The sequence below is a fragment of the Alligator mississippiensis genome, chromosome 3 (genome assembly GCF_030867095.1).
Source record: "Alligator mississippiensis isolate rAllMis1 chromosome 3, rAllMis1, whole genome shotgun sequence".
Taxonomy (NCBI): domain Eukaryota; kingdom Metazoa; phylum Chordata; order Crocodylia; family Alligatoridae; genus Alligator; species Alligator mississippiensis.
Window position 1 is genome coordinate 301340470 of NC_081826.1, and position 23512 is coordinate 301363981.

Consider the following 23512-nt stretch of genomic DNA (forward strand, 5'->3'; position numbering starts at 1 on the left):
TGGGTTTCTCCTGCAGCTAAAGGCAGAGTGGGAAACCGGAGAATCGGGAATGCGAGCTGGACTTCCAGGCCGGGCGAGTCCGCCTCGTGAGCGAGCTGCACGGTGCCATGCTTCAAGCATTGCAACTTGTTCCCCTTGCTGAAGGGAAAAGCAAGATGCAGCTCTGAGCGAGCGCGTGGTTGATAATGGGCTGCTTTCCAACACTGCTGGCAAGGGTTTGAGCGATGAAACCTCTGCGTGGCTCTCCAAGAGCAATGTGGACTTGCCGTGGCTGGGGAGGTGGGGGGGTCTTCCTATTTTAATTAGCAAACTGTGGGAAGTGGAGGAGCCTGCTAATGAATGTGCCAAGGGTTTGCAGTTGGGAGGTGCTGCCAGTACAGAGGAGGATCGGGGCCTCCCATCGAAGAGACTGGATGAGCTGGAGGACTGAAGTGAGAGGAATGGGGTAAAGTTTAGCGAAGTGCAATATCAGAACTAAAAACGGGTATTTCTGCTGCGAACGGAGAGCTCAGCAGTGGGAACGAGAGGAAGAAAAGGGCCCGAGTGCGCTACTTGTGCCAGTCACGACCTGGATCTCACCCGCTGGTGCGACGTAGCCGTTAAAAGGCAAATGCAAGTGCAGGGATGCATGGAGAAAGGCGCAGCGCATAGAGAGAGGGCAGCATTTGTGCCACTGTGCAAAGCCCTCTGCAATTCTGCGTACCGTCTTCCTCCGCCAGGCCTTACAGGAGGCGAGTTAAAACATGGATGCAGAGAAGGGCGATTGGCGTGGGAAACATCCTCGCCCGGAGAGAGGTTCTGGGACAGCGGCAAAAAAACCAGGATTGAAGACGGAGCTGGATCCATTTATGAACGGGGAATTCGCTCTCATACCGTGGCCCCTTGCCTGTCGGGCTCCGGAAAGTTTATTTCCCCTGAGCTGCAAATGGCTTTCACTTGTTTAATTTTTCTTCCTCTGAAGCATGAGAGATCAGCCACGGCTGGAGCCAGGGCACTGCTGGGGGCGGAGGAGGGACACGTGATGGAGCGAATCCACTTGGGACCCGGCTTCATGTGTCCTGCTCCCAGGCCTTTGCCAGACCCTGGGTCAGGAAGGAGTTTGCTCCCGGTTAGAAGGGCAGGGACCTTTGCTGGGTTTTACCCTAGTCTGTAGCTCGGGCCTTATTTGCCTGCTGGGACCCCTGGGATGATGCCACCTAGTCCGTTCCCTGCCCCGGCAGCAGCCCTGGGCGTTGGTGGTGGTTGCTCCTCTCCGACTGTGGTGCCAGTCTTTGGTCTTTGGCTAGCGTCTCCCACGGCGTTCTTGCAAGCGAGCTAAGGAAGTCCAAGCTGGATGAAAGGACTAAGGTGGATAGAAAACTGGCTGGATCATCTGGCTAGAGGGTAGTAATCCATGGCTCGATGTCTAGGTGGCAGCCGGTATGAAGTGGATGTCCCGGGGGTCGGTCATGGGGACGGTTTTGTTCCATGTCTTCACCAGTGACCTGGAAGATGGGATGGACGCACCCTCTGCAAGTTCACAGGTGACACCAAGCTGGGGGGAGCAGTAGATACGCTGGAGCGTCGGGCTAGGATTCAGAGAAACTTGGACAAGTTGGAGGATTGGAAAAGAAATCTCATGAGGTTCAGCAAGGACAAGTGCAAAATCCTGCACTGAGGAGGGAGCGATCCCCTGCACCGGTGCAGGCTGGGGGTGACGGGCTGGGCAGCAGTTCTGCAGAAAGGGATGTGGGGGGACAGGGGACAAGGAGATGGAGATAACCCAAAAGTGTGCCCTTGGTGCCAGGAAGGCTACTGGCATCCTGGGTTTCATGGGTAGGAGCGCTGCCAGCAGATGGAGGGCAGTGATTCCTCCCCTCTATTCAGCACCGGGGAGGCCACATCTGGAGTCCTGTGTCCAGCTGTGTCCCCCCCACTACAGAAAGGATGTGGGCACATTGGACCAGTGGAGGGCAACAAAAATGGTTGTGGGGCTGGGGGACAGGACTGGTGAGGAGAGGAGGAGGGAACTGGGCTCAGTGGGATCCTACACGTGTGCAGAGCCTGCTCCAGTACACTGGAAATACAACACGTTGGAGCAGACTCGATTAATCAAGTCTGATGGGCCTGAAAATTGAGGCGCTCTGGCGGCTTTCTGCATCACGTACATCAGTGTCGCCGCATGCCTCTGCACGGAAAAAATGGAGGCAGCGCACGTTGAAATAAAACACATTTGATCAGCTTTCGTTTAAAGTGCACCACCTCCATTCAGCGCAGGGACATGCGGTGATGCTGACGCATATGATGCGTGGGTGCTTTTAATTAGTGCTGTTTGCTAATTAAAGTGCCCAGTGCCATGTCCCACAGCATACATAAAAATGCCCATTGAGCCTGCAGAAGAGAAGACCGAGGGGGATTGAATAGCAGCCTTCACCTCCCTGCAGGGGGGCTGCAAAGAGGATGGAGCTGGGCTGTTCTCAGTGGGGGCAGGTGGCAGAAGGAGCAATGGGCTCAAGCTGCAGCAAGGGAAGTTGAGGTTGGATATAAGGAAAACCTTTCTTACAAGGAGGGTAGTAAAGCACTGGAACGGGCTTCCCAGAGAGGTGGTGCAGTCTCCATCCTTGGAGGTGTTGAAGACCCGGGTAGACAAAGCCTTGGGTGGGATGATGCAGTTGGAGCTGGTCCTGCTCGGAGCAGGGGTTGGACTAGAGGTGACCTCCTGAACTCCCTTCAACCCTCGTTGGTTGTTATTCTGTGACTTCTGGGGACTGATGTTTGGCCTCGGTCAGGCTTTAAGCTTGTTACAGGGTATCTGAATAGCTAACAAGATGCTCTTGGTCAGACCAGGTGCTCTACCAGGCCCTTCCCGTTACAAATGCTGTGAGTCTGAGCGCTCGGGGACAGGCCAAGGGGGGGTTTGTTCTCGTTTGGGCTGGAGCAGAGGTAGGTCTCAGCTGTCAGCTCAGACACAGCGCTTAGATTCATGCTTTTGGGTGAGAGCACCCAGAGGCTGGGGAAGAGGAGAGACACGAGGACTGGGGGAGGGGGTGATGATGAGGCACCTGCTCTGATGTGAGGAAGGAGCAAGTAGGGAGGGGGCTGGAGAGGGCAGGGTCCTGGAAGACACGAGATTTCGGGTCGAGTTGATGATGATGCCGAAGGTGGCTGGCAGCTCAGCAAGGAAAGAGCAATGGTTCTGAGCTTTGCGAGGAGGAATTGCAAGAGCATTGCAAGAGCATTGATGAAGTTCATTGGGTGCAAGCTGCCTTGGAGAGCATTTAGGGAGGCACTGGAGCAAAGGAGCCCTGGCTGGTCATGGCAGACGGTGCCTTCAGCAAGCTGGGCCAGTCGCTGCAGAAACGCATGCCCAAGAGACAGAGGGGGTTGCAGCATGCTTGTGGTGTGCCTATGCACGGCACTCCAGGCTACGTGGCCGCTGCGTTTTGCAGCAGTCCCTGGGGTCTGTCTGAGGCCCTGCCTGGGGAGAAAGCGGGCGCGACTGGTGGGTCGTGCAAGAAGAGATCTTTCTCTTCCCGCCTCTGGTGCCTCCAGAGCCGCAGGTTTCTGACCCTCTTGTTCTTCCTTTCTTCCGGTTTAGCACGCTCCCTCTGCTCCACGTCACCGGTGCAAGGGTCTGAGCCCCATGGGCTGTCTTCAGCAGCTTCTCAGCCGTGGTTTATCACCCGCGAAGTGTCTTGGGCATTGTGCGCAGAAACGCACTGCGTCCGAGTCCTCCAGGCCCTGGCTGTAGCAGGTGATCACATCGGGTATTCCCAGGGATCAGTCTAGTGAGCCTGGTGTTTGGTCCCCACGGCTCCTGTTGAAGGCTGCCCCAGAACCGCACTGCTCAGATGTTTGGAAACCATCTGATTTCCAACCTACATTTCTTCATGGCCAGGTCAGGCCCCTTGGTTCTTGTGCTACCATCATTTTGTCATTTAAATAGATCATTTCCCTCTTTAGTGCTTAGCCCTCGTTTCCCCTGACAGTGTTGTTGTCAGCAGTCCCTGATGCAAGGATGACGGTCTTCCAGTCAACAGGAAAGTCATCGGTGAGTCTGTGGATGGATGGGGAGATTTGATCTGAGATCCCCAAGTTCAACTGCAGATGTGGCAAGTAGTTCTGGGAGGAAGGAGTGAGCCCCGGCGGTGTCAGCAGCACGTCGGCTGCCGCGGCTCCCCTGCTACCTGTGGCAGGTTTGGGCTGTTAGGTCTACGTTGCGTCAAGGTTGAGGGTAATCTTATGCAGAGTCTAAATTATGGTTGCCTGGGCTGGTTTGCACAGGACTGATCCTGCCTCGGGCAGGAAGATGGACTAGATGTGACCCCTGGAGCTTCCTTCCAGCCCCACTTCTCCACGACTCTTCCCTTTGCCTCTCATGTCTGTTCACCTCCATAGTGAGGTGAGTTTACTCAAAGCGATTGATGCCCTGTACATCACAGTGCCATTGGGGATTATTCAGTGCTCAGGTGTCCCAGGTATTGACATTTATATCTCATTTCTTCAGACTGGCCTTCAAAGTGTCCTTGAATCTCTTCTGTTATCCGTCTAGAGCGGTGACCGCTGGTGAGCTGGGAGTATAGGACTTGTTTTCAGAGCTGGCTGTCGGGCCTCTTTGGGACATGTCCTTCCAGGACATCTTGTACATGCATTAACAAGGCTTCAGCGCTGGCTGTGTTCCCTTGAGCCCAAATGTTGGCATCCCTTTGATCTAGATATAAAGAGGGAACTTATGTTCTTTTAGCTCTTGTTTTGTTTGCTCTTAAGTCTGTACTCCCTTAATCCTCTTCGTAGCCCCTCTCTGCTCCTGTTCCAAATTCAGCTCCTCGTTCTTGAACGTGGTTGCCTGGAGCAGATGGAAGTGCATTGGTGGGGCCCTCTCCTCCCTGCTTGACCTGTGGAAAGTTAATGGGTGTTTTTGATTAAGCTGTGCCCGAGGGCTTGTTCCCAAAGTTTTGCATAAGTTAAACCCTTACCTAGGACGGTTTAGATGGGGCTGGTCCTGGCTGGAGCAGGGGGTTGGACTAATGTGGCCTCTGGAGGTCTCTGCTCTGGGACACTAGCTCTGTGCAATGTTTTAGATGAGCTCTCGCTAGCGTCTTGTACAACGGCATCAATACTTCCTCGTCTCCCCTGGAAATACCCTGCCTGATGCATCCTAGGGTTGCATAGGCCTTTTTTCATGGGGACATCACGTTGGGGGGTGTAGTCTTCCTGCGAATGGGTAACGCACCCAGCCATTTTCAGCTGAGCTCCCAACTTACAGCAGACGTTCTCGCCGTTGGTCCCACAGCCCGTGACCTTGCTATGTACGACTGAATTGCATCTCGCTTCCTCGAGGTTATCCCGCTCTGTCTGCAGGCTGCCTCCGTTCTCCTCTGTACAGATCACACCTCCAGGCTTTGTGTCCTCAGCCAGGTTAATTCATCAGCACACACTCTTTGTGCACGCTCTTTTAGCTAATGAAAACATTAAATACACTCGGTCGTGAGACCAATCCTCAGCGAACTTCACTAACGACTGCTCTTCAGCTTGATTGGCTCCTCTTCGAACACAACCGTTCATCATCGCCCCGTCAGCTGGTTCCTTACCTTCTCACCGTTCTTGTAGCAACTTGCCTCTTCTCCAGCTTATCTGATCATTTCCCAGGAGGTACCATGTTAAAAGCTTTGCTGATGTGGAGGTAGGTAAGAGCTACCTCCTTCCCTTGGTCTAGATCGGGGGTATCAAACTCATCTGGTCCTATGGGCTGCACAAGTGACGTGGGGCTGGTCCACGAGTACCAGGGCTCCACAGCCCAGATTTGGCCCATGGGCCCTAAGCTTGACACCCTTGGTCTAGAAAATCAGTCATCATGTCAAAGAATGGTATTGGGTTACTTGGTTTCATTTGGGTTTTGGGCCTCATCTGGATAATCTTTCCTCGTTGCCCACATCCTTGTGCCATAGCAGCCCACTTCTTCTTTCCTTGTTCTCTTTATTGTTGCGGCAAGATAATGTACCACTATTTCCTTTAATTTTCTGTGCAAGGTCTAACCCCGCCAGTCTTGTGGCAGCCCTCCCTTCATCCCTGCGCTTTCTGACCTTTGAGGCGGCGGCGTTCTTTGATCGCTCCCTGCAACTGGAGCTCTTGCACATGCGTTGTCCATCTGCACATCGGGATCTTCCCCTTCTTTCCCCCCTTCCTCAGTTGCACCTGGTTTGTGACCACAGCTGAGAGGAGCAGAGGCACGTCCTGCCCTATGTCCCCTTAGTGCAAGGCACAGGGAAGTGGGGCTGCAGCGAGCAGAAGGTCTCTAACTGGGTGCATGAAATATATGCACACCCAGCGTGACCACGTGCATATGGACGGGAGGTCCCAAAGACCTCCAACTACTGGTAATGCCTTCCTCTACCTCCCATCCCGGTCTGCTTGGATGGTCTGCACTAGTGACAATTCTTGCACGAGCGTTTCCGTCTGAGGTTGGGGGTGCCCTTTGCACGGGATAACCCGTGCGGTTGGTGTGCAGAGCAGCCAGGTGCCCACTCCAGTGGGCTCAAGAGTTTGCTCAAGAGTCGGACTGGGATCTGATGATGCTGGAAATGCCCCTTTCAATCTCAACCACTGCTAAACGTGGCCAGTTCCTGCTGCTCCCGGGCTCGGCCCTTTGCTTCCCATATTTGGTGCTGCTTTTTTCTGCGCCTTGAGTCAAGCCTGGGTCAAGTCTTTTTGTTCCCGTCCAGGAGGAAGTGCGGGAGCATGATCACCATCACGGATGTAAGGAGCCCACACAATGGGGACCCGTGGGTTGCTCTTTTGGTTTCACAGGCAGGGAGCTTGCATAGTCCTGCCCTGGGAGAAAAGAAAGAGGAAATGTGAGCAGCGTCTGGGCGTTGGGGCAGTTCCTGGTCTTGCCCTGAAATGTCTGTGTTTTCAGCTAGCCTTGCAGTGCTTTTCACAGGCAAGCGCCCCTCCAGTGTCGGCGCTAGCCCCCGGCAGGTGGGGCAAAGCTGCCGTCAGCTAGGTGAATCGCCCCCACTGAGACCAGCCCAGCTCCATCCTCTTTGCAACCGCCTGCAGGGAGGTGAAGCTGCTATTCAATCCCCCTCGGCCTTCTCTTCTGCAGACTCAGTCAGCCCATTTCCCTCCTCCTCTCCTCACCAGTCCTGTCCCCAGCCCCCCGACCATTTTCATTGCTCTCCACTGGACTCTCTCCAATGTGTCCACAACCTTTCCATAGCGAGTGACAGAGCCTCCTGCGAGTGAGACACAGCTGCAGAAGTCGCAGGTCTTTCTGTGGGGGAGAGCAGGCCGCAGGCTGGGATTCCTCCCCTTGTCTTTCCTCCGCTCTTTCTTCTCTGCTTCAAGGCAAGATGCTTTCCTGTGAAGACTTGCAGTCCTGGTAGCACTTCCTCTGCTCCTCCAGGATCTCGGGAGAGATCTCTCTGAGCTGGGAGCAGAGCACTTGTTGTAGGAGTTGAGAGTCGGGCATCCGCACACGGTGTCCAGTCCGGGGAAGTTGGTGCCCGAGGATCACTGACTGGTAACGCTGGCTTCGGCAACGACGCCAGTGTTTGTGCCGCGAGTTTCCCATCCGATGCCAAGAATTTTTCATAAGCATTGCTGGTGATACCTCTCCTGGCTCTTGGGGAGATAACCATCGGTCACCCACGTTTCACTCCTGTTGAGGAGAGTGGGGGTGATGATTGCCTTTTAGACCTGCATTTTCGTGACTTTCCAGAAATTTGCAATCACTACTGGATGCATCTACATATATGCTTTAATGCACATTAGCCTATTTTAATTGGCATTAAAGGGTCACTGAAAAAAGTGCTATTTTAGTTATGTGCATTAAAATTGCTTAATGTGCATTAAGCATCACTTAAAAACTGTGCTCTTTAGTTAATGCGCATTAAGACAGGCTAATGTGCGTTTTCCTCGTACCTCACAATTTGAGGATCTAGATTGAATGCACATTAATTAAAGCACATTAGTTAATGCACATGTAGACGCGTCCAGTAAGGGCAATCAGATCTTGGACAGTCTGTCCTAGCAGTCAGAGGTGGGGCAATCGCCAGGGACGCAAACCACTGTAGTGATCAATCAGACAGGGGACAGCAAACCAGTCCACCAGAGGCCACGGCAAGTTTGTGCCTTGAGGCTGAAAACAGACAGGTTGGATGGATGTCTCCCAGGACAAAGCCTTTTATCCTGGGATGCTACAGAGACCCCTGTGATCCCACATTAAGTACTTGTGAAATATCCAAAGTCACACTTTTCCCTGGGGCAATAGTGGCTAATTGGAGTTAATTGCCATTAAAGCTTTTTGTGTAAATGAAGGTCCATTCCCCCACCATAGCCCTACCCTTCAAACCTCTGTTTCTTACCCTAAATCAGTTCTCCAAGGATGTACGAAGTCCTAGTAGTGCAAACAGGATGTTGTAGCCATTATAAACCAGAAATTATGGGAGAGGGAAGGGTTTCTTAGGGTAAGATCTTCCATTGGACCAACTTCATAGTTGGGGCAGACTTGGACAAGCTTTCGAGTGCGAGATGTTCTTCTTCAGGTGTGACCAGTACGAGCCGAGCCTGGCCTGGTAAGGAAACGGGTGTGGGAGAGGGGACAGAAACTGCCCGGGGTAGCAGACTAACAAATAACAGAGGAAAAGAAGCTGATTTGTTTTCTTCCCAAGTTCATCTTTAAAGGTGTTAGGTAGACTTCCCTTGAGCACAAGGATAGTGCGGTCAGAGAGGGAGAGGTCCAATGGGTGTGCTAACGCTATCCCATCTACGCAGCTGGTCCAGTAAAAGAGATCACCCTAGGAAAGCCTTGCTACTCGGGCCTAGTCCTGAATGACAGAAGTATTGGTTCTTCAATCCCTTCATTAGGCATCTGTATTCTTTCTCCTTTCCTAGACTTGGCCACCCTGGATAGGAAAGAATTCATGTTGTTCAATAGGAAAAAACCTCCATACTCAAGTCTTGCAGCCAATTTCTTCCTAGGAGACGGCCTTGGCTCTAGGATCCCATTGTCCCACATATCTGTGAAGAATGAGAGAGAAAGTGTGCTAACGCTTTTTCCCGGGACAATGCCGCGTAACCCTGCAAGTCGCTTATGATCACTCGGTTTCATCCTAAGACAATGTTTTCAATGTTGTTAGACTCCAAATGGCCCTCGGCAGACTCCAGGTACCCCTTGTTAGACTCAAGACAACATCTTCCTATAACTCCTGTGACTTGCTTGGCACCCCATTAGAAAAACTAACTTATTTCAGTGCTTCCTCCCTTGCAAAGGGGCCAGGAATTGGTGGCAAGGGAATGGCCAGGCAGGGACTGGGCCTCAACCTGCATTTGTTGGACCAGCGATGTGTGTAAAGAGCTGTGCCGCTCCTTTTTTGTCCTGGGTTTTGACTGGGATTGATCAGGCCTGCCTCAGACAAGGCATCTATTTACTGCCTAACTGTGCTCCTCACCCTGTTTCCTGCCCCGCTCGCCCTCCTGAGCGGCCTGGGATGGCGGTGTCCTTCCCTTGCAAAGTTGGTATTCATAGAAAATGAGGGCTGGAAGGGTGCATGCTGCTGCTGCATGTGGCTGCTTTTTGATCCCTGCATGCCAGCCTAGGCTTCATCCCCCAAACTGCCCCAATGAGACTACCTTGTTATTATCCATGTCCATGGGGCTGCTGGAAAGAGCACAATTCTCCTTGAGTTAATGAATGCAATAACTCAAAATCAAGGGCTGGTACCCCTGCCAGCTTTGCACTGCGCAGGAGCGGGAAGGTACTGTGGACCTGAGGGTCAAGTACAGCTCCGCAGTGCAGCGCAGATACCTCGGCAATGAGTGCCGTCGGCAGGGCTGGAAGAGCAGTGCAAGGAGCGGGCACGCACGCGTCGCTGTACACGTGCATCCTCTTAAGCAAGGAAAGAGCCACGCTGGTCCTCAGCCCACCATCCCACGATTTCCCCAAGGCTATTATGACTGTATGCTGTGCTTCCCCGGGATGCAACAACCCATAGGAAGTGCGACACATATTCATAGTGGCAAGCCTGGAGGAACCGGTGGATCATATATTCTGACCTCTCGTATGGCGCAGACCTTGCGTTGTCCCTTAGTTAACCCGGCACGGAGCGCAGTCGCTTGTGCCGGACTAACAAATCCTCCAAAACGGCATCCCCGCATCTGTTTGAGGACCTCAAGAAACGGGGACCCTGCCGGTTCCCCTGGGACCTGGTGTCCATGGTGAATTGTCTTCGTGCTTAACAAGTTTTGCTTAGTTTCCAAGTTGGATTTTCTGCCTTCAGGTCCCAGCCCCTGGCTCACGCTGTGTCACTTCGCAGGGCTCTTTGGTTACCAGACCCAGCGGAGACGGGTCCGAATGTCCTATACGGGGCCAGGAGAGCTCTGCTGGGGGAGCCGGCTCCAAAGAGAGCAAACGGGTGCAAGGGAAAATGCATTAGTCATGGCAGCTCTGCAGCTTGTGCTGCTTTGAGCTTTATATACATGGAATAGACTGGGCCAGATACCAGGGGGTGGCTTCAGTCCTGTTTGGCCTGGGGAAGGAGGGTTCACAAAGCCTGCCTCCGATGAGCCCAATCGATGGACCTCCTGTGAGCACGTCCACGAGCAAATCCGGCCCACGGGCCTGGGTAATGCCCACGGTGCTTCTTGTCCAGCACCTGCAGCTACTAATCGGAGATGCATCCACTTCACGTAGACGCTGCTTTACCTGCTTTTTGTCTCTGCAACCTCCAGCTCCAGCAGGGTCTGCAGGCTCCTGCAAGGCGTCGGGCAAAGAAAACCCTCTTTTATTTGCAACTCGGGGGCAAAGATTCCCAGACCTATTTGTCCTGGGCTTGGGGAGAGGTTGGCTGCAGGCCTGTCTGGAGGACAGATCTCTGGGGGTTGCTGCATCCAGCAGCACCAGGGAGTGAAACTGGAACAGCAAATAGAAAAACAACTTTCCCATATCTTTTGAAGTCTTCCCAAGGTGAGCTCAAAGCCAACCCACTTGGAAAGTGGAGTGGTTTGGCGGGTTATAAATTCACATTCCTGACAACTCCCTGCGAATAGACTGGAAACGAACTAAGGCAAAGCTGGAAGAGATCAAAGGCGTCGGTAAGTAGGGCACCCATTGCAGCGAGCCTTTATCTTCCCTGAGAGCAGATGGGAGATAGCAGGTATGTTATCTTGCACAGCTCGGGCAAAGGTCTAGCTTCCCGGTCTAGCAAAGACCAGCGGCCAGAGCCTTGTCAGAGTCAGGGTCTCCTAACGGGGCAGCGCGTGATCTGCCCGCTGGAGAGGAAAACACAGCGGTGTTCAAAAAAACAGGGCAAATGAACCAAATAAGCCCTTTGCTGTGCCTTCCTCTCTTAAGAATAGCCCGTATAGGTGCAGGTGTCGTTGTTGGATTCACTCCTTGCTCCTCCCTTTGCAAGATGCTTCTTCTCTGAAGCGCTGGGGCCTGTGGGTGCTTTTGGGAGCATCTCATCTTATTTTTGTTTCCTGCAGAAAGCGGTGCTGGACCGGGGAGAAAGCGAGAGAGACAATTCAGATGATACTATTGCAAACCCTCTAGATATTATAGTGCTGCTGTGTCTCTCTTGCTCACTGTCACTAAGGTGCAAAGACAAATGTAGTGGCCAGACTAGGAGGGGAAAGGAGCCCTTTCCGCGGTTTTCTTGTGGATAAGCAAGAAATGGCTTAAATCGGCTCTTCTGTAGGGGGTCCCAAGTGAACGCTGCTTTGGGAAGCAGATGGGGCTGGGACCGTGGCATGTGGCGATGGGATGAGGATCACCTAAATGTGGGGAAACCTGAGCAATGCGTCTTTCTCCTCCCCTTTGCTGTGCTGGTGGACTCTACCGAGAAGTTTTTGAGTTGCGGGGCTAATGCCTCCAGTTTGAAATCTCCAGGGAGCCGAGTTTACGGGGCCTGCAGTGACCCGCCTCCGTGGGAAAGTGCATCTGGAGCCAGTCCAGACTTCAGCACTTGCAACGGGCAAGCTCAAATCTGGAGCCAGCTGCATTTCAGCAGTGTGATGATTCCCATACGCTTTGTACAGGATGTGGGCCTCGATGGCCGCTTTATCCCAGCATCTCAGCAGTGAAGCCCAGGCCGTCGTGGCGAAGAATGATATTTAAGTCCATTTTGTGCCTTGTCTGACTGTGTTATGTCTTGTCGTTGTGCATGGAGCTGGAGGTGTGCAATAAACACGTTGGGCAAAAACTCCAAGCTCATACACCTTGGAAGGTGATTGGGGAAAATACTGTTTGTAAGACACGCATGCACTGCACATGGTACCACCCTTGGGCAGCACTGGCATAGGCGGACACCCGTCATGGTCGCACTCAGCATCCCGTAAGTTTGTTCTCTGCAGCATCTGTTCGGCGCTCTGGAGTGGTCTCCTTCCCTACCTTCAGGCTGCTTCTGGAGCCACATCCCTGCAGCACAGCGGGTGGGATAATTAGCACGGTTACGTACCGTCGTCCTTGCACCGCCTGCCCGCCGTGCCTCCTGGCTTTCCTAAAGCCGAGCATGCTGCTGGGTGCGCTCATGCTTCCCCATCAGTCCTAGGATAAGGTTGGGTCTCGACGCCGTCTCCCATCTGTCTGTGTTGCATTGAGTCCTCCTGTACCAGGACCAAGCGTTTGCCTCTGGCAGGGCGAGGACCACGGTGAAATGTTACTGGAGACCTTTCCTCCTGGCCAGGACCTTGTGCTACGCCCAGGCTCGGGGCGGCTGAATGTCATGCAACAGGGTCTGAAATGGGCCTGACACCATCAGTGTGTAAAAGGAAGGGCGGGCGCTGTGCAAAGCCCCGTGCAATGCAGGACAGGGGAGCGGCTGGGTCCAGAGCTGCTGTTTCCCCTTCCTACGGCGCACTCCTGGTCTCCTCCGCTCACTCTGCAGAGAGTGCAAAGGGGACGTACCAGGAATCGAGGCGTGTGTGCATCCTTCGCAGGAAGGATCTTCCCCTGAAGCCGCACGGGCGCCCTGCCTCTTCCTGTCATTGCCGTGTCATGGCCGAGCCCTTCCTCCTTTACTGTAAATGCCAGTCTTTCGCGCCATCTCCTTGGCTCTTGCAAGGCAAACGCGCGTTCGCCTCTCTCTGCAGTCCTGGCTCCAGATCACTGGGCTCCTGCTCAGCTGATGTTATTTCTGGTTGCATTTCCAAGAAAGCGGGGAGAGGAAACCAGAATTGTTCCTCAAATTCCTGAGGGCTGACACACCGTGCCGCACGGCAGGGAGAATGGAGCCGCTCAAGGGAATGATGACATTTCCTTCCTTCAGGGATTTCAAACATCTGTTTGGGATGGCGTAGGGACAGCCCAGTCTGCATCGGTGCTGGGAACTGGAGTTGGGTGGCCCTTGAGACCCCAACCCTGGGCTTTTGGGACCCCTGACCTTTGTGCACGTGTCTCTACAGAGCCATGCAGAAGCGAGGCTGGAAGGATCTCCAGAGGTCACCTAGTCAGTGTTGCCCAAATACAGGCAATTTGATTTGGATATCCAGGCCCAGGTAGCCTCGGGGGCAAGCATTTGCCTCTGGGACGTGTCCCCTGTTAAACCGGAGCCTGGCTGGGCTGTTGGGACCGTTGGTATTTTTAACCAAAGTGGAAGAGAGTCTCCTGTCTAACACCAAGGGTCTAGCGAGACTGCTGGAGGGGGTCGGCTTTGCTAGAGTATGGATTAATACAACCACTGCTTAGTGCAAATCCTAATTTGACAGTGGCCATGCTAACAGTGTGAGCCGAAGCAAGCCCCAATGCACACGGAGACAAGCATACTGCGTACGGCTTGCACAGGTGTGCTGGAAATGTCACTCGCTTGTTTTAGAAGAGCCTCCAAGGCTGACGGCAAGAGCATGAACTGATGAGACCGATACAGAGCATCGAGACAAAGATCATCAGTCCACCTAAACTCTACTTCTCAGTCCTTTTTGCAACCCACCTACTAGATATCATGTCACCTAAATGTGTTTTAGTGACTGGTGAAAGTAGGATGTGTCTGCTGTACAGACAAGGTAAGCACGGTGCATTAAAAGGGGCCTGGGATCCCCAAATACTTTGGGTTTAGGGGTTATACCATGCTTGCAAAAGACTGGGCGGGGGGTGTGGCGGGCCAGTAGGGGAGCTCCTGCATTGAGCCTCCCACCTCACCATGCCCGTCCACCTGCCGGACTCCACGTGTCTCTCCAGGCGCGCCTAAGCCCTGGCAGATCCCCTTTCGAGCCCCACCGCAGAGTCCGGGGATAGCGTGTGCTGCCACCACCCTGAGAAGGGACTGTCTGGGGCCTGTGTCCTCGGGGAAACACAGGCCTAATAGTCGTATGGGTACTCAACCCAGTACAAGAACTTGGGGCTCCTCCCCAAGTCAGGGGCCGAAAAGGATAGTCTCCCCTAGTCCGCAGACCCAAGGGGCCTCCTAGGCATAATTAAATCCACCCCTCAATAAGTCTCCTACACCAGTCACAAAGGAGAACTTTATTGGTTACAGAGGGTAGGGTTAGACTAGGGTACAGGGTAGAGCAATATCAGAGAAATCCCATTGAACAAACTCCTGTGGCTGGGGTAGCCTTTGATCTCACATCTGAGTTACTGCAAGCTGTATATCTAGTTGGATCTCAGGTAGCTTACTCACAAGTGTCATCCAGAGGCTGATAGATTTCCTCTGGAGGCAAGCACTTCCTTGATTGTGAGTTTTGGGAGAGAGAGCCAGTTTCAGATGGTACGGCTCTTCTTTGTTCCTAAGTATCCATCATGGCTGCTGCCCCCTCCTCCTGGGCTGTCCTTAACTTATATACTCCTTGTGACCTCACTGACCTGGTCCAATGGAGGCCAGCACCTGTTGGCTGTGAGCCAACCAATTTGAAATGCATCACTAGTTGCCGGGCAGACTCTAGCCCACCAGGAAGGAAGCCCCTCACCCAGGTATGTGATGCCAGTCTCGTAGGCAGAGGGAGCAGGTTTCCCCCCTCCCTCAGGAATGTACCCAGCTCAGGTTACCCAAAGAGATAGGGTAAGGGTATGTATCCTCTGCTGGGCCCATCCTCATCACAATTGTCACAGAGCAGAGTTTTTGGGAGAGAAACAAAGGTGGCTTTCTGCCACAGGGGGCATCACTCCCTCTTACAGAGGAGGACATTGAAACATAAGCTTTAAGTGACTTGCCCAGGGCCACAGAAGGAGTCTGTAGCAGAGCCAGGAGCTGAACCAAGATCTCCTGAGTCCTAACCTAGTGCATGCAGTGTAGAGCTGACTGAGATATGAATGGGGGTAGGGTTACTCCGGGTTAGTTGTCTGTGTGCACACTCTTACCCCGACGGAAATGGGAAGCAACCTCTGCAACAGAGGTCCAAGCTGCCCCATATCAGCTTTCTCCATGCTGGGGTAAGAGCAGTTACCCCAGGAGAGCCCTGTCCTCCTTTGCCCCATGGCAGTTTGTCTGCCTGGAGCTCTCCTGTCGACGGGGATGCGGTGTAACAGCTTTGCCGGTTGTTGGGAGCGCAGGGCAGGAGGAGGCTGCTCGGGTAGAAAGTCAGCGGGTTTTGCCCTGCGTGTGCGCCCTGCTTGAAAAGGGCGCCGTCCCCTTGAAAGCCTGTTGCAGGCCCATGCCTCTTGGACGTGCATGGTTGCGTGGAAAGACCTGACCGTAGAGATCAAAGCTTGCAGTTTGGCACTTGGCGGCTCCCCTGGTCCAGGCCCGGGGGGGGGACGAGAGAGGCAAGCGGGGGCAGAGCACCGTAAAACACCCGCTCGCATGTTTCTTGTCCCAGGGCTTTATCCTGTCGCCCATCGCTTAGTCTTAGCCCGACCCTCTCCAGATGTGCTGCAGCTTCCCAGCTGGAGAGAGCAGCAAAGGAGCCAGGCAAAGACACGGGTTATATTCCCCTTGCATTGCAGCAGCATCCCCAGGCTCCCGGGCGGGATCAGGCCCCGTGGAGCTGAGTGCTGGGTGGACCTAAAGCAAAAGCTGATCCTTGCAGAAAGGTTGCCTAAAGCTTAATGGCTTTTTGTTGTTTGTTTTTGGCTGGTATCAGCAAAATACTCTCCTTTCTGGCCTTGCAGGGATGAATCTCTTCTCTGTCCTGGGGAGCGAACACGGCCTCCTTGCAGCCGCTCGCTTGGCAGCGCTGGTGTATTTTGGGCAGCGTTTCCCTGAGGTGTGACAGAGTCCTGCCCCCGCTGCATACGTTATTAACACCTGATGTCACACACGAGTCCAATGATCAATCGCTTGATATTTACTCAGTGCTAGATGGTGCCACGGTCCGCCCACAGAGTCGGGAGTTTTGCTCCGGGGGTGGCGTTTTTCCCTTTCCTGCGGCTTCTGCCGAGTGCGGTGCCGTGCTGCAACGTCGGGTCCGAACTCCGACCCCGTCCCCTCCCGTCTCACCTGCGGGCCTGGCAGCGCTGCCGACGAGCGCCGGAGGAGGTGGGCTGTCTGCACGCTGTCATCGTCTAGGGGGTTGGAAGAAGCCTGTCTCCATGCGGTGCCCACGAAGAGCCGCGTAGTGCTCCCCTTGGCAGAGCAGGAGGCCCCGGGAGCAGCCAGGTGGGTCGAGTCGACCATACGTGCAAAGGGCTTGGCTCTAATTCCCCTGCAGGTAATTCAAGCCTGGCCATTTCCGGGGCTCACGCAGGCTTTGGTCTGGGGCCTGATGCAAAGGGAAAGGCCCACTGGCCTCATGGGGCTTCGGTGAGGTGGGTAAACCCCGGTGCCGTGCAGAAAGCGGACACGCCGTGGGGACGGGCTTCCCTGCCCCGCACCTGCGGGAGGTGACACCGGAGGCCTGGTGCATAGCACCAGGTGTAAAATTGAGACCCAGGGGGAGATTTTGGGGGGAGCGAGATGCTTTCGCCCGATTGCACCGCGGGCACAGGGCAGGCTGCGGTCTCTGGCCCCGATCCGGCCACCAGCTTGACCCCGAGTTTGTGAGCGAGGCGGGGTGGTCTCCGAGGCATCCCCTGGCTGTTGTCCCTGCGGAGCGATGACTCCCCAGGCCGAGTCCTCGCGGGAGCTTTGCAGAGGGCACGGGAATTAGGTCCCTCGGTGTTGGCTGCAGTCGGTTTTCATGGACCAGAGCTGAGTTCCCGACCTCTCCTCTGAAAATAAGCTGAGCTCGACAGGTGGAGAAGCAGTGGGAAGCCCCCTCCCCGACGGCGAGGTGAGGATGCAGCTTGCTGCAAAGGCGACCGGAGCAAAGCAAGCTGCGATCGCTTCCTTCAAATCAAGTGGCTCATTTCTCTTCCCCATGGAAGCTCCCTGGTTTCTTGATGTGCTTTTTACTTTTGGTTTTGAGCCATCAGCTCGGTCGTGACCTATGTGTCATCTTGCATCAACTCTTCCAAGTGAACTCCCTTCTCTCTGCTTTGGCCAAAGAAAGGCAGAGAGGGAGGGAGACAGCTGGGCGGGTGATGTGATCTGATGTGCTGTGACGCCGGGCTCCTCTGCTCCTCGAGAGGCTGCCTCTGCCCGTCGCACGGGAAGTGGCCTGTTCTCCCCGGAGAAAGTTATGCAACCTCGGGCAGAAATAGCTCTGCAGCACGGAGCTGCAAGTGCTCTGGTGTTGGCTTTAGAGGTTTTGCTGGAGCAGACCCGCCGAGACATCAGCCTGGCAGCCTTTCCTCTGCTCTCTGCATAGGCCTGGGGTCCCCTCGCATCGCTGGGACATGCACGACCGTGGGGGGGACCCGCCAGGAGAGCCCCCGGGGACTGGGGACGTGCAGGGCTGTCCCATCTGCACTGGAGCCCCTTACCCCAGAGAGCCCCGAGATGGTGAACTGAATGCGGCCCCCAGAACCGGGATCCAGGAGAGGGAAGCCACCGGGGATTTGTCTGGGAGATGGCCCGATGCCACAGTGAGGGGCAGCGGTGGGATATCCTAAGATAGGCAGTGGAGCCCTTTCCTTGTGTTGTTTCCTCCAGGGTCAGTCTGGAGTTTAGCCGGTCTCTTAGGAATTGCAGGAAGCCCCCGCTAGGACCCACCTGGACTTTACCCCGTTCCTCCCTCTGGGCCGTTTGACTTTCCTTGCACGGCCTTCTGCAAACAGGTGCCAGCTGCCGTTGTCATAAAGCATGTCGCTGTGTCCCCCACCCCCTGCTCGCCGTGCCCTGCCTACAGGCAAGCAAGAGTTGGGTTCGTTTTTCTCATCGAAACCCCCCCTCTGCATCATTAGGGGACTGGACTCGATGATCTTCCAAGGTCCCTTCCAGCCCTAATGTCTATGAAATCTGCGTGCAGAAGAGCTGCCCTGGGGTTGCTGCAGGGGATGGATGAAAACAAAGCATCGGCTAATACAGGGGATTTGGTTGTGATACCCGCCTGGCGTGGGGAAAGTGGGGAGTAAAACACCTTGCTTGGGTGCAGAGCTGGCTGCCCCGGGCACAAAGCCACCTGCGCTGCAGAGGACGGTTCCCTCCTCCTCCTTGTGCTGCAGAGAGGAGGACGCGGACCAATGGTTTGAAGCTGCAGCAAAGTTGATCGAGTTTGGAGATTAGGGAACACTTCACGGTGGGAGCAAGGAGGCAGTGGGAGAGATGCAAGGGAAGGTGTGGGCTCTCCATCGCTGGCGGTCTTCAAGGAGAGGTTGGGCACAGGGCAGGGGTGATGCAGGTGCAGCGATGCCTGTGCTCTGCTACGGGCTTCTGGGCCGTGCTGGGTGCCCCCCGCTTTTTTGCTCCATGCATCAGGGGGTTTTTAAGCCTCCCCCAGAGGTGCTGGGGGCTGCTGCAGCCTGGGGTGGGGATGGGCACGTGTCAATGCTCCTGCTGCCACCAGCCCCGCCGGGTTTCTTCTACCTTGTAGTGGAGGCATCACACATCAGGATGTTACCTGCCTGGATACTGCAGCATGCAGGTGTGCAAGAGCACCTCACACCTACCTCCACAGATGTCCCAGCTCCAGCTGGCAAGTCCTGGGGGGATACAGCAGAAGCTGCTTTCTCCAAATCCCTGTGGGAATCGTGTCTTTGCAAACACCCTCTGTGAAAGGCTGCTGCAGCGCAGAGCCTTGCACGGCCGTGTCAGGCAACTCTGCTGGGTGTCTCTTGCGGCAGGATGAGCTTTTACTCAGCTCTCCCCGTGCAAAACTGCCCCCAGCGCTTCCCGCCTGGGCAGCGACGGTGACTGGGAAGCGTGCGCTGGGAGCTGGACGCGGCGTCCCGAGGCTGCTGGGGCTGGGTGACTCCTCTGTGCTGGAGGATGGTGTGTGTCGAGTAGCCTGAGAGCAGGGTAAAACTGGCCGCTGCTCGTCGGGGGTAACGGAGACCAGCTGGGGGTAATTGGGCTGCTGGTAGCCAGGCCCAGCTGGGGATGAAGGAGCCGGCCTGCAGGCCTGACCCATCACCTGCCACAGCCCGGGTATGGGCAGCAGCTACCGGGCTGTCGTGTGTGGACATGGAGTCCCTGGCACATCCCTATGCCACAACACGGCAGGAGGGGCAAGGTCCGTACAGCAAAGGCAACCGGGAGAAGATGCACCCGAGGCTCGATGGGAGGCTTCCTGCTCAGCAGAGCTGAGCGTGGCCTTGCAGGGAGCACCGAAAAGGGGACTGGTCCTCGCCAGCCCCGAGCAGAGGAAAAGGCAATGCTACAAGGATACGGAGAAGAGCCACGAGGAGCTGCCTGCTGATGCCAACGGCCCTGCAAACTTGACCCAGCGACCGCCAGGTGCAAGATAAAGACCATTATGCAATAGCAAATGAGGGCAATAAAGCCTGGTGGCCCGGTGCTGGGAGAGACGGAGACACCCAGAGCAAACGGGGAGCGTTCGAGAGCCTTCGAGCGGTGCAGAGCCTGTGGGGAAGGCTGGCCGTGGGGTCGCCAAGTCTCAAACCAGGTGGAAATGCACCTGGGGTGACGGTCTGCAGGGCTGCTTGGAGACCGAGAGGAAAAGTGATGTTTAGGATGGGATTTACAAGCCATAAGCAGGAGGAAAAGCTCCCAAGGGGACGAGGCAGGGCTGAAAGGTGGCTATGGAGTGAGGGGCCAGGCTAGAGACAGGGCATCCCTCTCCAGGGAACTGATTAGAGCCATCCCTTCTTCCTCCTCCTTTGCAGGGATTTCCCCTTCCAGAGCAGCCAGCCTGGCTCTGGACATAGCCAGACATCCCCAGAGTAGGGACCAGCGGTCTGGGGGAAATCCCGACCGTGCCCGTGATAACACGGCATTACTATCGATGCTCCAGACACGCGTGCTCAACCGGGCCGGGGGAGCCGCTCTCTCGACGCCCGTGGGGAAAGCGCGTTGGAGGGACCCGAGATAAAAACGCATCCCTCGCCCCGTGTCGAGGAAAAGCAGCGGGAGGAAGCCAACCCGCGCCTGCTGCACTGGTCAGGGCCCTTTGGGTTTGAGGTTGGGTAAAAGGAGAAGGACCCTGAGCAAAGAAGGAAATAACAAGGCTGACGGCAGAAGATATAGGAAGAGGGTATAAAATAACAACCGAGCGACGAGGAGGGAGGAACTCTGCATGCCCTCGTCCTAAGCGTGGGTTGAAATGAAGGCAAGAGAAGGAGAAACGACCCCCCGATGACTGCCGGTGGGACCCCGGGGATGGAGAAGGAGCGAAGCCGAGCAGGGCAGGGCCCGGCTGGAGCGGCCGTGCGGGAAACGAGATGCCAGGTGTGCGGGGCTGTTGTGGGTGGCGGGCACGGGGATGTCCTGGCACAACACGTTGCTCCGTGAGAGCGACACGATGGCCTGGTCCTGCCCACTCCATCCTGCGGCGTGTGGCCGAGGGGACGCTGCCCATCCCTGGGCACAGAGATGCACAGCTTGTGCCAAGTGCCTGGCTGGAAGGGCCTTGCCGGCCCCCCATCGCCAGGCTCCATTTGGGGATCTCCTTTGACTGAAAGCGTCGGGGACTACTAATATTTCACCACTGGCCCCATGCAGGAGAATGCAGCCTGGCAAATGCCTGGGCACCTGACCCCCCGAGCCCCTTGTCTTTCAGAGCACCACTGCTCATCAAATGCAGTCGCTTGGGGCTTGCAAAACCAGAGCCCCGCAGTGTACCGGGCCCCGTGCACATGCAGCAGGGAGATGCAGCCGGCGCCTCGGGGATGGACCGGAGGACGGGTCGGTGATCTCCCCGCCCGGCCCGGCAGGTGCAGGCAGGTCTGGAGGGGGGATCCCTGGTGCGATGGCGGTGGGGGGGTGAAGCAATGGGGGGCTGATGAGGCCAAGATGGGCAGCCCTACGGCGAGAGGGCAGGGAAAGGGCTGGCAGAAGGGTTTTTGCAGGGATGCAAACCCCTCGTGTTTCAGGGCTGAAAACCCATGATTTCCGTGCAGAGCGAGGGGACCCCTAACTGCCCCTTGCACGGTGGGATCTGCAGTCCCCTGGGCCGGAGGCGGTCTGGACCCCGAGGACGACTCGAGCTCCCTTGCAAGTTCCTCCTTTCTCTTCCCCTTTCTCCGAGTGGCGCCTTTCCTCCTTCCATGTCATTTTATGGCCCTCCAGAGCGATGGCCACCCTGGGCATCCCGGGAAGCTGGGTGCTTTGCTTTCCTGGCCCCCCGCGCTTCACAGCTGGCGTTGCGGTGGGTGTTTGGAAATGAGCACTTTCCCTATCCACAGGAAACAGAAAAAAAAAATAATGCCAGAAGAATTTGGCCGGTAGCCAGGGCCGGAGAGGGAAGAAAGCAGTCGGGAGTAAAAGTAGCTGCTAGGCTTTCCCGCAGCAGCTGGGCAGCTGCATGTTTTAGGGGCTCTGGCTGGACGCTGCCGTCCTTGCACCCCGGCGTGGAGCGGCCTGGCTGTCCTGCATCCCATCTTCCCCCCGCGAGCCCGAGAGGAGCGTGAGCAGCCCTGGGGAGGAGTGTGCCGGCGTGCTATGGAGGAAGGCAGGGGCTGGGCGGCTGGGACGTCGACGAGCCCCCCCGGGTAAGGTTTAGCACCCGGTGTTCGCCCGCCTGTGTCCCTGCCAGCTGCAGCGGCAGAAAGTGGGTGTTTTCAGGCACGCAGGTCCTATCCGGGGAGGACTGGGCGTGCAGCGCTGATGGGTGGAGGGAGCTGAGCCCTGCGTGGTTTTTAAAGCCAGGCAGCTCAGGGTGGGTGGGGGGCTTCGGACGGCTGGCACCAGCTTGTGACTTGGAAATGCAGCAAGTAAGGGGCTGGGTTGGTTTCCTGGCAGTCCTACTTTCTTAACCGGCTGCTCTTTGCAGGGCAGCGCCCCGGGGCCGGCCGGCCCCTCTGCTCGTGCTACCGATGCCGAAGGAAGCTCTTTGGGTGTGTAGGGGCTGCTTCCGCCCGCCCCGCCGGGGGCTGGGTTGCAAAATTTCTCACAAAATCTAGGCTGACATCAGCTAAACCCGACCCCGCCCAAGGCAGGGAGGATGAGCTTGCTGCGTCTGAGAGTCGAGGAACAAAGACTCCCTTCTCGGCTCTGCCACAGGCTTCCTGTATGACCTTGGGCAAGTCACTTTGCTGCCTCGTGGCTCAGTTCTCCACCTGCAAAATAGGGTCGTTTGGGCTTAGTGCCACCCCTTGGAGAGCATGGGGGGAGAGCGAGCGTGAGCGCTGGCTCCGGCTGGCTGAGGCCCTTTATCGGTGAGCTGTGGCTTGTATTTTTTTCCAAAAGGCCCGGCATTTGCAAACCGGTGTGCCCGCAGAGAGAGAAGCGAACCTCCCCTGACACCCGGTTTGCACGGCGCAGCTGCCCATCTAAGCGCTTGCACGAGCATTAGCTGGCACCATTACTAGGGGGCAACCGGCCTGCTACTGCACGGGGGTGTCTGAGATCCGTCCCCTGATGCCACTGGGTGTGATACCAGACAGCCAGCGTTGATTGGGCAGTATCTGGCGAGAGCCACTGGTGGGAGGGATTGATGTGCCCATTTCCCAAGCCTCAGTTGACCTCAGCTGAAGTTGGTAGGGAACTGGCCTATCCTGTCTAAACCCCCAGATTTTATCTTGGCTGCCACCAGGAATGAAGGCTCCCAGGCCGTGGCTTCAGGCTCTTGTTCCTCTTGTGATGGGCTGTAGCCTGGATTGGGGATGCCACGGTCCATGGGCTGCTTTAAACCCCTCTTAGGCAGGCAAGGTTTTTGGAGTAGAGGTGATATCTGTTATTAGATCAGCTGAGTTGTTGGAAAAAAAGTTCTTAGCAAGCTTTGTGCCCGGAAGCTTGCAATTAAAGATTTTTTTTTTTTTTGCAAAAATCTTATTGGTCTAATAAAAGATATCATCTCTACCATGAGTCCTGATAGCAAGCTTTCCGGCACAATCTTCCTTCCTCAGGCGTAGGGAGTCTCTGCTGGTCTAAGACTGAATGAGAGAAACTAAAGGTGTAGCAGGATGTCACTGAAAATATAAATCGGTAGAAATTAGAAAAACAAAAGGTAAAACAGGGAGAGGAGGAGGAAGAAAGCAGGTGGAAAAAAGCCAAAGAGAAACATAACAGAGGCAGTAATACAAGGTAAAAAAAGAGGCATCGATGAGAAAGGAAGTATATGGAGATCATGAAGACGAAGGGCAGAAAAGGAGGGGAGGGGAGAAAGTTGGGGGAAAAGAAGAACGTAAGAGGTCAGGTCTGGCAGGTACCCGGTGAATCCG

General features: G+C 55.5%; 1 protein-coding gene across 6 annotated transcripts in view; it reads left to right on the top strand.

Moving 5' to 3' along the window:
- The first annotated feature begins 16282 nt into the window (after positions 1-16282).
- LOC102571860 (phospholipid-transporting ATPase ID) overlaps positions 16283-23512 on the top strand; it is a 71574-nt gene continuing 64344 nt past the window's right edge. The window contains exon 1 of one of the 6 annotated variants that reach the window (XM_059725370.1): positions 16283-16511. Coding sequence is in view for 2 of the 6 variants with exons in the window: in XM_059725365.1 (XP_059581348.1) it covers positions 20487-20579 (93 nt within the window). In the remaining 4 variants the exon portion in view is untranslated. Of the gene's footprint in view, positions 16512-18446; positions 18547-20439; positions 20580-21580; positions 21842-22018; positions 22064-23216; positions 23376-23512 lie in introns of those variants that run through there. The other 5 variants (XM_059725372.1, XM_059725365.1, XM_059725367.1 and 2 more) reach the window with 5 other exon arrangements.